The sequence below is a fragment of the Rhinatrema bivittatum genome, chromosome 4 (assembly GCF_901001135.1).
Source record: "Rhinatrema bivittatum chromosome 4, aRhiBiv1.1, whole genome shotgun sequence".
In the NCBI taxonomy this organism is placed as follows: domain Eukaryota; kingdom Metazoa; phylum Chordata; class Amphibia; order Gymnophiona; family Rhinatrematidae; genus Rhinatrema; species Rhinatrema bivittatum.
The window spans coordinates 111462158-111475613 of NC_042618.1; the positions used below are offsets into that span (position 1 = coordinate 111462158).

Sequence of the window (13456 nt, forward strand, 5' to 3'; positions counted from 1 at the left end):
AGTGTAAAACATTGATAAGACAGGCGAAGAGAGAATTTGAAATGAAGTTGGCCGAGGAGGCAAAAACTCATAATAAAAACTTTAAAAAATATATCTGAAGCAAGAAACCTGTGAGGGAATTGGTTGGACCGTTAGATGACAGAGGAGTTAAAGGAGCTCTTAGGGAAGATAACGCCATTGCAGAAAGACTAAATGAATTATTTGCTTCCGTGTTTACTAATGAGGATGTTGGGGAGATACCAGTTTTGGAGTCGGTTTTCAAGGGTGATGAGTCAGACAAACTGAACCAAATCACTGTGAACCTGGAAGATGTAATAGGCCAGATTGACAAACTAAAAGGAGGCAAATCACCTGGAGCAGATGGTAAGCATCCTAGGGTACTGAAGGAATTCAAAAATGAAATTTCTGATCTATTAGTTAAAATTTGTAACCTATCATTAAAATCATCCATTATACCTGAAGACTGGAGGGTGGCCAATGTAACCCCAATATTTAACAAGGGCTCCAGGGGCGATCCGAGAAAGCATAGACCAGTGAGCCTGACTTCAGTACCGGGACAAATAGTGGAAACTATTCTAAAGATCAAAATCGTAGAGCATATAGAAAGACATGGTTTAATGAAACACAATCAGCATGGATTTACCCAAGGGAAATCTTCCCTAATTGCTTCTTTTTTTTTTTTGAAGGGGTTAATAAACATGTGGATAAAGGTGAACTGGTAGATGTAGTGTATTTGGATTTTCAGAAGGTGTTTGACAAAGTCCCTCATGAGAGACTTCTAAGAAAACTAAAAAGTCATGGGATAGGAGGTGATGTCCTTTTGTGGATTACAAACTGGTTAAACGACAGGAAACAGAGAGTAGGATTAAATGGTCAATTTTCTCAGTGGAAAAGGGTAAACAGTGGAGTGCCTCAGGGATTTGTACTTGGACCGGTGCTTTTCAATATATTTATAAATGATCTGGAAAAGAATTTGACAAGTGAGGTTATCAAATTTGTGGATGATACAAAATTAGTCAGAGTAGTTAAATCACAAGCGGATTGTGATACATTTCAGGAGGACCTTGCGAGACTGGAAGATTGGGCATCCAAATGGCAGATGAAATTTAATGTGGACAAGTGCAAGGTGATACATATAGAGAAAAATAACCCTTGCTGTAGTTGCACGATGTTAGGTTCCATATTAGGAGCTTCCACCCAGGAAAAATATCTAGGCGCCATAGTGGATATGGAAATCACTGACTCAGTGTGTTGCGGCAATCAAAAAAGCAAACAGAATATTAGGAATTATTAGGAAGGGAATAGCAAATGAAATGGAAAATTTCATAATGCCTCTGTATCGCTTCATGGTGAGACCACACCTTGAATACTGTGTACAATTCTGGTTATCACATCTCATAAAGATATGGTTACGATGGAGAAGGTACAGAAGAAGGCAACCAAAATGATAAAGGGGATGGAACAACTCCCCTATGAGGAAAGGCTGAAGAGGTTAGGGCTGTTCAGCTTGGAGAAGAGACAGCTGATGGGGGATATGATAGAGGTCTTTACAATCATGAGAGGTCTTGAACGAGTAGATGTGAATCAGTTATTTACACTTTCGGATAATAGAAGGACTAGGGGGCACGCCATGAAGTTAGCAAGTTTCACATTTAAGACTAATCTTTAAGACATTCTTTTTCACTCAATGCACAATTAAGCTCTGGAATCTGTTGCCAGAGCATGTGGTTAGTGCAGTTAGTGTAGCTGGGTTCAAAAAAAGTTTGGATAAGTTCTTGGAGGAGAAGTCCATTAACTGTTATTAATCAAGTTGACTTAGGGAATGGCCTCTGCTATTACTGGCATCAGTAGCATGGGATCTTCTTGGTGTTTGGATACTTGCCAGGTTCTTGTAGCTTGGCTTGGCCTTGTTGGAAATAGGATGCTGGGATTGATGGACCCTTGGTCTGACCCAGCATGGCAATTTCTTAATTAAGTTGACTTAGAAAATAGCCACTACTATTACTAGCAACAGTAACATGGAATAAACTTAGTTTTTGGGTACTTGCCAGCAGGGGCGGATTGTGGGAAAATAGTGGCCCGGGGGATTTTTCTCCATACTGGCCCATGGGTACCCAATTACACATACAATTTGGTGAGTCACCAAATACAGAATAAAGGGACCATAAAATATACACAGAAATGCACAGACAAACTGAACTGGAAATCACAAGAAGTTAGACTGTATGTAATGCAGCAATGGAAAAACAGAAAATACCATCATTCCTCATAAAACATCAAACAATAAAATCAAGAACTATAAAACATCACAATAGGAAAACCATACTAAAAATATATATTTCAAAACTGCTGATGAATAGAACCTCCAGTAATTTAACTCAGGGAAATTTTCAAAAATTTGTATATAACACCAATAAAATATTTCAAAAAGAGCAGACATCAAATAATATTCAATTATTAAAACTAATAAGGATTTAAAAAAGCCCCTGCTGTCCCCTTCTGTGGGAGCTCTTGATTTCCAGGCATCCTGATATAGTCGAGGATTAGGTGGTTATCCTTTCTCTCTCACACATACTCACATGTCCATTCTCTCTCACACATACACTGACACATACATACACATTCATGCTCTTATATCCACCATAACCTCTCGCTCTCACTGACACTGACACACTCTCAGGCTCTAAGACACTCTCTCCCCCTCCACACACAAACTCTTACTCCCTTGGATTTTCTCATACACACTCATGCTCTCACACTCACTGGCTCACTCACATACACACAAACACACACACCCAGGCAAGCTCCCAGTCATTCTCACACACACACACTGACCCCCCAGGCAGGCTCCCATTCATTTTCACACCACTCCCTCCCATCCCCCAGGCATGCACACATTCATTCTCACACACATGACCCCCAGGCAGGCACCCATGCATTCACACACATACACCCCCAGGCAGAGTCCCATTCATACACATGCACACACTAAAGGCAGACCCCTCCTCTCTTTTGCCAACAACATCGGAATCTCTCTCATTCCTCTGCTGCCACCGTCACTGCTGCCACATGGCTATTGGGGAGGTGCCGATTGCTGCTACTGACACTGAAGCCCATTCTGCTGCCTCCTCTGTGCAGGCCCCGTGGGCTTCCACTTTCTCCATGCGGATCTCGTACATTGTGAGATCCGCATAGAGAAAGTGCAATTCTTGCACATTCCCAAAGATTACATGTGCCAATCACTAAAAAGTAATTAATTTTTTTTTTTACCTTTGCTGTCTGATCTTAGTTTTCTAATTGGTTGGTCACAGGCTTTTTTTCCCCACCTTCCCTTTCTTATTTTTTTTGCAAATTCCTTTTATATTGTCTTTTTTTCTGTTTCTTTTCTCTCCATCTTCTTCTCTCAAACACACAGTCAGGTTCTCATTCTCACATGCATTTCTCTCTCTCACACACACACACACAGGCTCTCACTGTCACATGCTGTCTGACTCTCACACACACAGGCTCTCACTATCACATGCTCTCTCATATAAAATCATTCATACACACAGTCTCTCACTGGCACATGCTGACTGACTCTCATACACACAGGCTCTCTCTCACTCCCACATGCTGTCTTGCACAAGCACAGGCTCTCACTCTTCACATGCTCTCTCTCATACAACCATTCATACACACAGTCTCTCACTGGCACATGCTGTCCGACTCTCACACAGACAGGCTCTCTCTCACTCCCACATGCTGTCTTGCTCAAGCACAGGCTCTCACTCTCACATGCTGTCTCTCTCACACACACACAGGCTCTCACATGCTGTCTCTGCAAACATTCAGGTCCTCACTCTCACACACAATCTCTCACCTCATCTCATACACACACTCTACGGGCCCTCAGCCTCTCTCTCACCTCTGGGCCTCCTCTTCGCGGGTCGCCGCAGGATGGGCTCTGCAGTGGCCCTGATCTTCTCGGGCCGCGGCAGCCCTGCTACCAGGCCTCTTCCTCTTCTCGGGCCGCGCTGCTCCTCTTCTGCACGCGCTGATGCTCCTCCTCCTTCCTGCCCACGCGGCTCCGAGCAACGTTTACTTCCGGGGCCGCACGGGCAGGAAGGAGGAGGAGCATCAGCGCGTTTAAACGTGATCTTTTTCTTCGGGGCGTGGTGACGTGAGCCTCACCACGGCCCTGCCGATCTGCCTGTCGCAGCGCCGCATGAGCCTCCCTGCGCCCGGGAGCATTGGCTCCCCTCGGGATACCACGGCTCGCGGCGGCCCAGGCCTAGTGCTTCCACCGGCCCTGCCCGCAGGTTTCTCTTTGGGCTGCAGCACCAGCAGACCCTCTTCTTGTCTTTGGCCGGGAAGTTAAAAAATCACGTGATGGGAGCGACCGGCCCACCGGGGGATGCCCGATCCCCCGATAGGCCAATCCGCCCCTGCTTGCCAGGTTTTATGGCCTGGATTGGCCACTGTTGGAAACAGGATGCTGGGCTTGATGGACCCTTGATCTGACCCAGTATGGCATGTTCTTATGTTTTTATGATCAATAGTGTCAAATGCTGTTGAGATGTCTAGTAGTACTAGAATGTAATCGGTATTCGAGTCAAAGCCTCGGGTGATTGTAACGAATGAAGAGACAAGAAAAGTTTCCGTGCTCTTTCCTGAAGCCATGTTGACTTGGGTGACGAATGGAATTATCATTGATGTAATAAGATAGTTGGTGTAAGATGAATGTTGTCTTCATTTTTATTTTAATCAGTGATGAGTTACTGTTTAATTTTATGTAAAGCCGTTAGGCATGAACTTAATGCCCCAGGCAATTTCCTGTTTAATTGTTAAATTGTTAAACTGAGACGTACTGTTTTAATCGTTATATGTAAATTTAACCGTTTTATGTAAAAGCCTTGGGCAGTTATATAAACCTCAGGCGATTAGCTGTTACATGTAAACCGGATTGATTTGTATTTCATACAGGAATTTCGGTATATAAAAATTAAAAATAAATAAATAAATAAAACCTCTCCCTTGTTAGAGCCTGCGCAAACGCGGATATCAACTTTTTTCACCCCTGCAACTGGAAAAACACCAGAGGAGGTGGCCGCTGGGGGTCTTGATATGGAGCGGGTATCAGACCCCATGGCCGAAATATCTTTGAGCCCTGGGGCACCAAGCACTCCTCATTCTCCCCAAATAATATCAGAGGATTTCCTTAAATTAAGATCACAATCTGGAGGAGTGGTACAGGAAACTATTGCTGCTGAGGGGAAGTTGGAAACAGGATTCACTCAAGGTTTTATTCTACCCTTGGACAAACCTACAGAAATTACGATGGACTCACTTTGGACAGCTATAAAATCATTAGAAGGAGCTATTATGAATTTAACTAAATTAACTGTTGATTCAAATCAATGTTTTAAAAATATTGAAGTATCTCTTGGTAAAAATGAAGATAAGATTAACCAAATGGGGATTAAAATGGAAAAATTAGAAAGTTGGCAGCAAAAATTCGCTAAAGCTGAGATAATATATGATAAGAAATTTGAGGGAATTGAGAATGCATTAAAATATTTAAATTTAAGAATTCTTAATTTTCCAAGACATGATATGATATGATCTCTGCATATGATATGTTTAAAGAATATCTTGTACAAATATTGAAAATGCCAGAACAATCATTGCCTGTTATCACAAATTTATTATGTATTGCCAAGAGATAGGATAGTTGATAAGAGTAAATCAGTTGAAGGACAGTTAAATCTATCTGAATTAATGGAGTCCTCTGAGACACCAATATTGAATAGATCTATTTTACATGCAACATTTACTTTTGCTTCTGACAGAGAGACAGTACTGAGGCTCTATATGAGAAATCGTTTAACCTTGTTCCACGGTGATAAAATACGAATTTATCCTGATTTTAGTAGAATGACAAGGTAGAAGAAGAAAATTTCTTGATATGAGAGCAGAGGTAGAATCCAAGGGAGGAAAAATGCTGCTTAAATTTCCATGCAGGTACGAAATATTCTATAATAATCAAAAGTATGTATTTTTCGAAATATCACAACTTAGAGTTTTTCTTGTTTCCCATCCCCTAGAACCTGCAGCAATAGGGCTTGATGCAAGTAGAGAAATCTAGATGACACTCTTTTTTTCAATTGTTTAAAGGAGGAGATATATACCTCTTTGTTTTCCTAGTTCCGCTTTTAATTTCGTTATAATTATCTTTCTGACATTTCTTTAAATATCAGATGTATATTATTTTTCCTATTAACTTTGTCTTACTATGTTTTAGTTCATAATAAGCACATCTGTATCTTATAAACAAATAGTTGTATTTGTTTTTGAATAATGCATAAATAAAAAATTTAAAAAAAATAAAAAATTGGTCTGACCAGGGAACAGGTTGAAGATTAAGATTAATGGAAGGAGATGAATAAATTGAGGATTACAGAAAATCAGATCTAGTGAGAGACCGTGTCTGTGTGTAGGTTTGTGAATTGGCTGTTCCCAGCCCAAACTAGCCAAAGCCTCTAAAAAGGAAGAGACAGTGGGAGGAGGAGGAGGAATGAGATTTACGTGAAGATTAAAGTCACAAACAAGAATAGTTTTAGAGAGGTCTGCAGGAAGGTTAGCCAAGTTTCAAGTAAAGGGGATAGATCGGCATTTAATAAACCAGGGGGACAATAAATGATACACAAAAATTAGTGATGGAAGTTGCAATTAACAATTTCGTAAGCGGGGTTGGAGACCAAAGCTTTCTTGCAAGGATGCAGGGAAGCTTTGATAATAGCTAGCAGTCCTCCTCTTCGGCAGTTAGATCTAGGTTCAGAAAAAAAGATGTAATCAGATGGACACAAATTATTAAGAGTAATGATATCTGAAGATAAAAGGCTGTTAAGGCAGTAGAGGGATGTGAAGGTATATACCAAAGACCATGTGGCAGCTTGACAGATTTCTTCTAGAGGTACATTACATAGATGAGCGATGGATGAGGCCCATGTCTCAAACCTGGTGAGCCCTAACTGGGAGCAGAAGATCAAGGCCTGCTGCAGTGTAGTAGTGTTGAATGCAACTAATGGTCCAGTTAAAGTTCTTTTGGAAACTGCCACTCCCAAGTCTACTGGGGTCATATGAAACAAAATGTTGTGATGATTGTCTATGAAACTGAGTCCTACTTTGTAGTATATAAGCACTTTTTTGCAGCCCAAGGTGTGAAGAGTCATCTCACCCTGATGACCATACAGGTGTGGAAAAAAAGCTGTAAGAATAATTGACTAATTGATGTGAAACACACAGAAATAACCTTTGGTTGGAATTTAGGATGTGTGCAAAGGAACACTTTATCGGCCAACAGTGCCGATGCATCCAGGTGCTTATGTTTTTTCGATGCACTAGCCAGCTCCGTGGAGAGCCTCTCCTTTGGCACTGTTGCATATCATTCGTCCCAGTGGGAAGAATGGGAAGCCTTGGAAGATCATGAAGATCTCAATGAAGCCTAGCTGCGGGAGGATTTACTCCTGCTCCATGCAGGCTGGAAGCCTACTGTCTTGACAGCTAGTGAGTGCATCCAGCTGCAAGTCTGAAAATTTGACTGGTCATGGTCGGGTCCCTATGCAAATGTAGCAATGCTTGTGGCCATCCGTGATGGACATGATTTGGCCACATATGCAGGCCTTGAAGGCGCTGATAGGTTGCTTACTCGACATGGTCTGAGAGTTCCAGAACATTCTCTGAAGGGCAGGGACTCTCACTCCTTCTAAAGTTTACTTATTTTATGTAGCACTGAAAAATGCTGTTGTGGTCTGCTAAAAGCAGTTGAGAAAAAAAACAAGAAAAAAACTTTTTGAGAAAAGTTAAGGAGATATAGAAGTACTGTCTGTGCAGAGGCTTGGACAAAAAATAGACAAAGGACTCCTGAGACAATGCCCATACATGCTCAATGGAGCTCAAAGCTTTATTAGCTTGGAAAGACAGTCCCTTTCAGTGCCGCTGGATGATATCACCCCCACATATCATGGCTAATTCAACCTGCTAATCCACAGAAAGCAACATTTTACTCACCATTGTCAATATAGAGTCAGCTATGTTGATATTATAACATATTTTAACATATTATAACATATTTTCAAAGCGATTATGTCTGCCTGTAAACAGACTTTTCTGGGAAAGAAAACCCAAAGTATTTTAGTGAAAATACTCACAGCAATATAGTGGTCAGTAAGGAGAATGAAAGAGGGCAAGAAGTCAAAGCTGAGAGATGTGTTATCTTCCAAAGTAAACATGTGGCTTTCAGCAATAATTTTTCCACTTACATCCTGGAAAAGGAGAGAGGAGAGGACTATCAGAGCAGGCAAAGGGTTTCTTGCAAAGACAGAGGCTTCAGAGTTAAATCATTGACTGTGTCAGGAATTTGGTTCAAGATTATCAAGTTGTGTCAAAAGACCACAAACTGACCGATCTTTTAATCACTTTTTCAGGTTTCCAAAGCTTACAGATTGGGTAGAATGTAGATAGTGAGAGCTGTGATAAGAGAAGAGCTATTTTATGCCTTCACCTTTAAACACTGGACAATTTCCGATATATGCACTGCTTCGCCTTATTCTAAGCATACTGGGGTAGATATTCAAAACACAGCCAGATATCTAAGTTAGCCGAATAGACTTATTCAGCTGCATGGCTATGCATCTAAATATCTCCATATAAATCACTACTTAGCTGGATAAGTCTTATCTGTCTACGTTTAGACCTGCTATTGAGCAGATCTAATTTAGGCAAGTATCTGCCCCATTATGCCTATTGCCCACCCACCAGTTATCCAGCTAATTCATTAAACTATCACATGCGATAGGAAGAGGGGCGTGTTTTATGGTAATAGCCTATTTATCGCAAAGTGCGCTATCTTAGCGCTTTGTATAGGTATTATCACAGAATGCGATAAGTAAAATTGTTGCAATTCCTACCTACAACGAGAGAGAGAGAGACTGACTAGCTATAAGGCCCTTATAGTAGTTAGGTATTTATACCTCTATATGAGGCCCACCTGGTAACTCGAGGTGAGGTTGAAGTAGTAGTGTAGGGGTTAGGGGCCAGTTTGACATTCAGAGTGAGACAAACGAACAGAACAGTACACTCTTGTGAAGATTTGATGTCCTTCGGAGTGAGGAAACTCACACAAAGATGAGTCCATCAAGCTAGGTTGAGAGAACATTGTACAAATCTCATCTTTGTGTGAGTTTCCTCACTCCAAAGGACCTAACTACTATAAGGGCCTTATAGCTAGTCAGTCTCAGTCTCTCTCTCTCTGTCTCCCCCAACAGCTTAAAATACTGAAAACGCTATTTGCAAAAAGATCGCAAATGAAAAAGGTGTAGTTATTTCCCGCGTTAGAACTGTGCGATATGGCTTCGCAATTTGTGAAGCCAGCCCACTTGGACAGAAATCCCGCCCCAAACTCCTCCCCCTTTTCCAAATTAGCATCCTTACCTGTTAATTTTCGTTCCTGTAGTACCACGGATCAGTCCAGACAGTGGGTTGTGTCCCCCTTCTAGTAGATGGAGTCAGAGAAAAACTCGAAGGGCACCCCCATATAAGCTGGTGCACCCTTTGCATCCCTTCAGTATTAAGAATATCAAAGCCTGAAGAAAAGTTGGATGGATCAAGGAATCAAAACTTCAAACTTGAAAAATGTACATGATGTACAAACATTGGCAATAAACAAACTTGCAAAATGAACCATTAAACAGCCACAAAGGGCACTGAATCACTTAACCACTTGAGCTGAGAGGCAATCCCAATCCCATAAATCCTTAGGGTGGGCGTCTGGACTGATCCGGGGTACTACAGGAACGAAAATTAGCAGGTAAGGAATAATTTTCTTTTCCCTGTATGTACCCAGATAGGTCCAGACAGTGGGATGTACCAAAGCTTCCCTACGTAGGGTGGGCCCCGGATAGCCCTACTCGAATGAACTGATCGCCAAAGGAGCCAAAGACCGGTGGCTGCAGATTCAGACGATAGTCCCGAGCAAAAGTGTGCAGCGATTTCCAGGTAGCTGCTTGGCATATCTCCTGCGGCGAGACTGCATGGCTCTCTGCCCAGGAAGCTGCTTGAGCTCAGAGTGACTGGGCCTTGATGCCCACTGGAGGCTGTCGACCGGCACCAATATACGCTGATGATATAGCTTCCTTTAACCAGCGAGCAATTGTGGTTTTCAAAGACTTGGTCCCCTTCTTGGGACCGCTCCATAGGACAAAAAGATGGTCCGACAAGCAAAAATCATTAGTAACCTCCAAATAACGAATGAGGATGCGCTTGACATTGAGCTTGCGCCTGCGCCACCAGGACTACTGGTCCTTGGTGGATCTATATTCTCCGGATTACCTTTCCCACCGGGGGCCATGGCGGGAACACGTAGAGCAGAAGGTGCCGCGGCCATGGGAGGACTAGAGCATCCACTCCTTCTGCGCCGTGCTCTCTTCTGCGACTGAAGAATCGCGGAGCCTTCGCGTTCCTTCGAGTGGCCATCAGGTCCAGGTGGGGGGTCCCCACCGGCTGAAGAGAAGTGCCACTGCTTCTTCGGAGAGTTCCCACTCCCCGGGATCTATGTGTTGACGACTTAAGAAATCTGCTTGAATGTTGTCCACCCCTGGGATGTGGGATGCTGCTAGGCGGGAGAGATGGATTTTTCACCCATGCCATCAACTTGTCTGTCTCCCGAGAAACATGACGAGTCTTTGTTCCCCCTTGACGATTGATGTACGCCACAGTAGTTGCGTTCTCAGAGAGTATCCGGACCACGTGAAGATAGACCAGGGGAGGAAACGCTTCAACGCCAGATGCACTGCTCTGGTTTCCAGGCGATTGATCGGCCAGGTCGCTTGCAATGCTGTCCATTTCCCCTGTGCCAATTTCGTTTGACTCGCCACTCCCCAGCCAGAGAGGCTGGCATCCGTGGTGATGATCACCCACTGAGGGATCTCCAAGTCCACCCCCTGCAGCAAGTGATCCAGACTGAGCCACCAGGCCAGGCTGTCCTTGGCCACATCCGACAGCGGCAGGAGGGCTTGAAATTCCCGAGACACCGGCTTCCAGCAGGAGAGTATGGCTCTCTGCAAAGGACGCATATGCGCAAAATCCCAAGGAACCAGATCGATAGTGAAGGCCATAGAGCCCAGAACCTAGAGATAGTCCCAAGTTGTGGGAAGAGAAAGGCAAGTGAAGCGCTGTACTTGAGAGATAAGAAACCCTGCCCGGTCCGGACGAAGGAATACTTTGCCCACAGTGGTATTGAAGCATGCTCCTAAGAAGTCCAGTGACTGAGATGGAGTAAGGCTGCTCTTGGCGAAATTGACGACCCATCTGAGGGACTGGAGAAGATGCCAGACTCTGTCGACTGCCCGTTGACCCTGGACCAGGGACTTCGCCTGAATGAGCCAGTCGTCCAGGTAGGGATGGACTAGGATCCCCTCCCCTCCTTAGGGCTGCCACCACCACTACCATTACCTTGGTGAAGGTGCGGGGAGCGGTCACCAGGCCAAAAGACAGGGCCTGAAATTGAAAATGATGACCCAGGATTTTGAAGCGCAGGAAGCGCTGATGTGCCTTGAGAATTGGAATGTGAAGATAAGCCTCCGTCAAGTCCAAGGAATCTAGAAATTCTCTGCAGTGCACCTCCGCTATTACAGAGCGTAACGTTTCCATCCTGAAGTGCAGAATCTTGAGGGCCCTGTTGACCATTTTGTGATTTAGGATCGGGCGGAAGGAGGAGTCCTTCTTGGGGACTATGAAGTAGACGGAATAATGAGCTGACCCTTCTTCCATCGGAGGCACTGGGACAATGGCCCCTAAAGCCAAGAGCCGTCGAGCATCTGATGTACTATGCGTTGTTTCTTCACCAGTCCGCAGGGAGAGAAAAGAAACCTGTCTCTTAGGGGTCGAGCAAATTCTAAAGCGTAGCAGTGCTTTAGAATATCTAGGACCCACTGATATGAGGTAATCTTAACCTACTCCTCGTAGAAGAGGGAGAGACATCCCTCTATCCTGGGGGTCGAAGAGTGGCCGGCACGCCTTCATTGGGAAGATTTGGAGGCTGCCCCCTGAGCGAGGCTATCCTGAGCTGGTCTCCGGCCCCGAAAGGAATGAGACCAGGACTGGGACGAGAGGAAGGTGGTCTCTGCGCAGCCGGTATTGACTGTCGAAAACGTCGACGACCCCTGAAATGGCTTCTGGTAGAACTGAATGCCCTAGAACTCCGTTGACAATCCTCTGGTAGCTTATGCACCTTATTCTCTCAGAGGGATTTTATGATCTGTTCCAGATCTTCACAAAAAAGTGATTTCCCTTTAAAGTGCAGAGACCCCAACTGCGTCTTGGAAGAGGAATCCGCCGACCAGCTCCGAAGCCAGAGGCGTCGTCTAGCCAAGACTGCTGAGACCATTGACTTGGCCAGCACACAGAGAAGGTCATATAGAGCATCTGCTCCATAAGCTATCATGGCTTCCAACCGCTCCGCCTGTAGTGCTTCCTCAGGAGGAAGCTCCTGTGTACTGAGCAGTTGTTGCACCCACCGGAGACTGGCTCGTTGCATGAGGGAGCTACATACCGCAGCTCTGACCGCCAAAACAGACACCTCAAACACGCTCTTGAGGTACACCTAGTGCTTTTGATCCTGTAGATCTCGCAGGGCGGCTCCTCCAGTCACCGGAATAGTAGTTCTTTTTGTAACTGCTGACACCAACGCGTCCACTTTAGGGACTTTGAAGAGATCTAGAAACTCGTCGGGGAGAGGGTATAGCTTGTCCATAGCTCTGCCTACCCTCAGAGAGGCCTCAGGGGAATCCCATTCTCTGGACAATAATTGAAGAAGCATAGGATGAAAAGGAAAAAGTCCTCGCTTGTGGATGTAGGCCGGCCAGGATGGGGTCCCCCTTCTTTGCCATTGGACTAGGCCCTGGGGGATTCTGTGGAGCCTCAATATCCAACTCTTGGAGAACATGTGGGATGAGAGGATCTAACTCATCCCTCTGAAATAGGCGCAATACTCTAGGTTCATCTCCTTCCATTTGTACATGTGGAGAGGGATCACCCAGGTCTGGATCCAGAAGAGGGCCCTGAGGAAGAGGATCTGGGCCCACCGGATGAGGAACCACCCGAATCCTGGAAGATCCTTGAGGGGCCCCTGTTCCTGGGACCCCTGCTTCTTGAGGGACCCTCATAGAACCTAGGGGATCTGTCATCCTGCTCATTTTAGGGAGTAGGCCCTGATGCTAAATCCTGCTGCTGGCCCAATCTTGTCAAATAGGCATTATGAAGCAAGAGCACAAAGTCCGCAGAAAAAGGCCAGGAGGAGGTCCCGAGGTAGGCACCGTAGGGAATTCCCTGGAAGGTGTATCTGGGTCCCAAGGATTAATGGGCGTTAGGATTGTCAGTGAAGGAGAAAATCCTGCATCAGGATCATCCCCTGGCT

General features: G+C 44.6%; 1 protein-coding gene across 4 annotated transcripts in view; it reads right to left on the reverse strand.

Annotated features, from left to right (window-relative positions):
• Positions 1-13456, reverse strand: part of TMEM62 (transmembrane protein 62) — a 144870-nt gene that overhangs the window by 50043 nt on the left and 81371 nt on the right. For all 4 annotated transcript variants that reach the window (XM_029598681.1, XM_029598680.1, XM_029598682.1 and 1 more), the window contains one exon: positions 8193-8306. In XM_029598681.1, coding sequence (XP_029454541.1) covers positions 8193-8306 — 114 coding nt within the window. The remainder of the gene's footprint in view (positions 1-8192; positions 8307-13456) is intronic.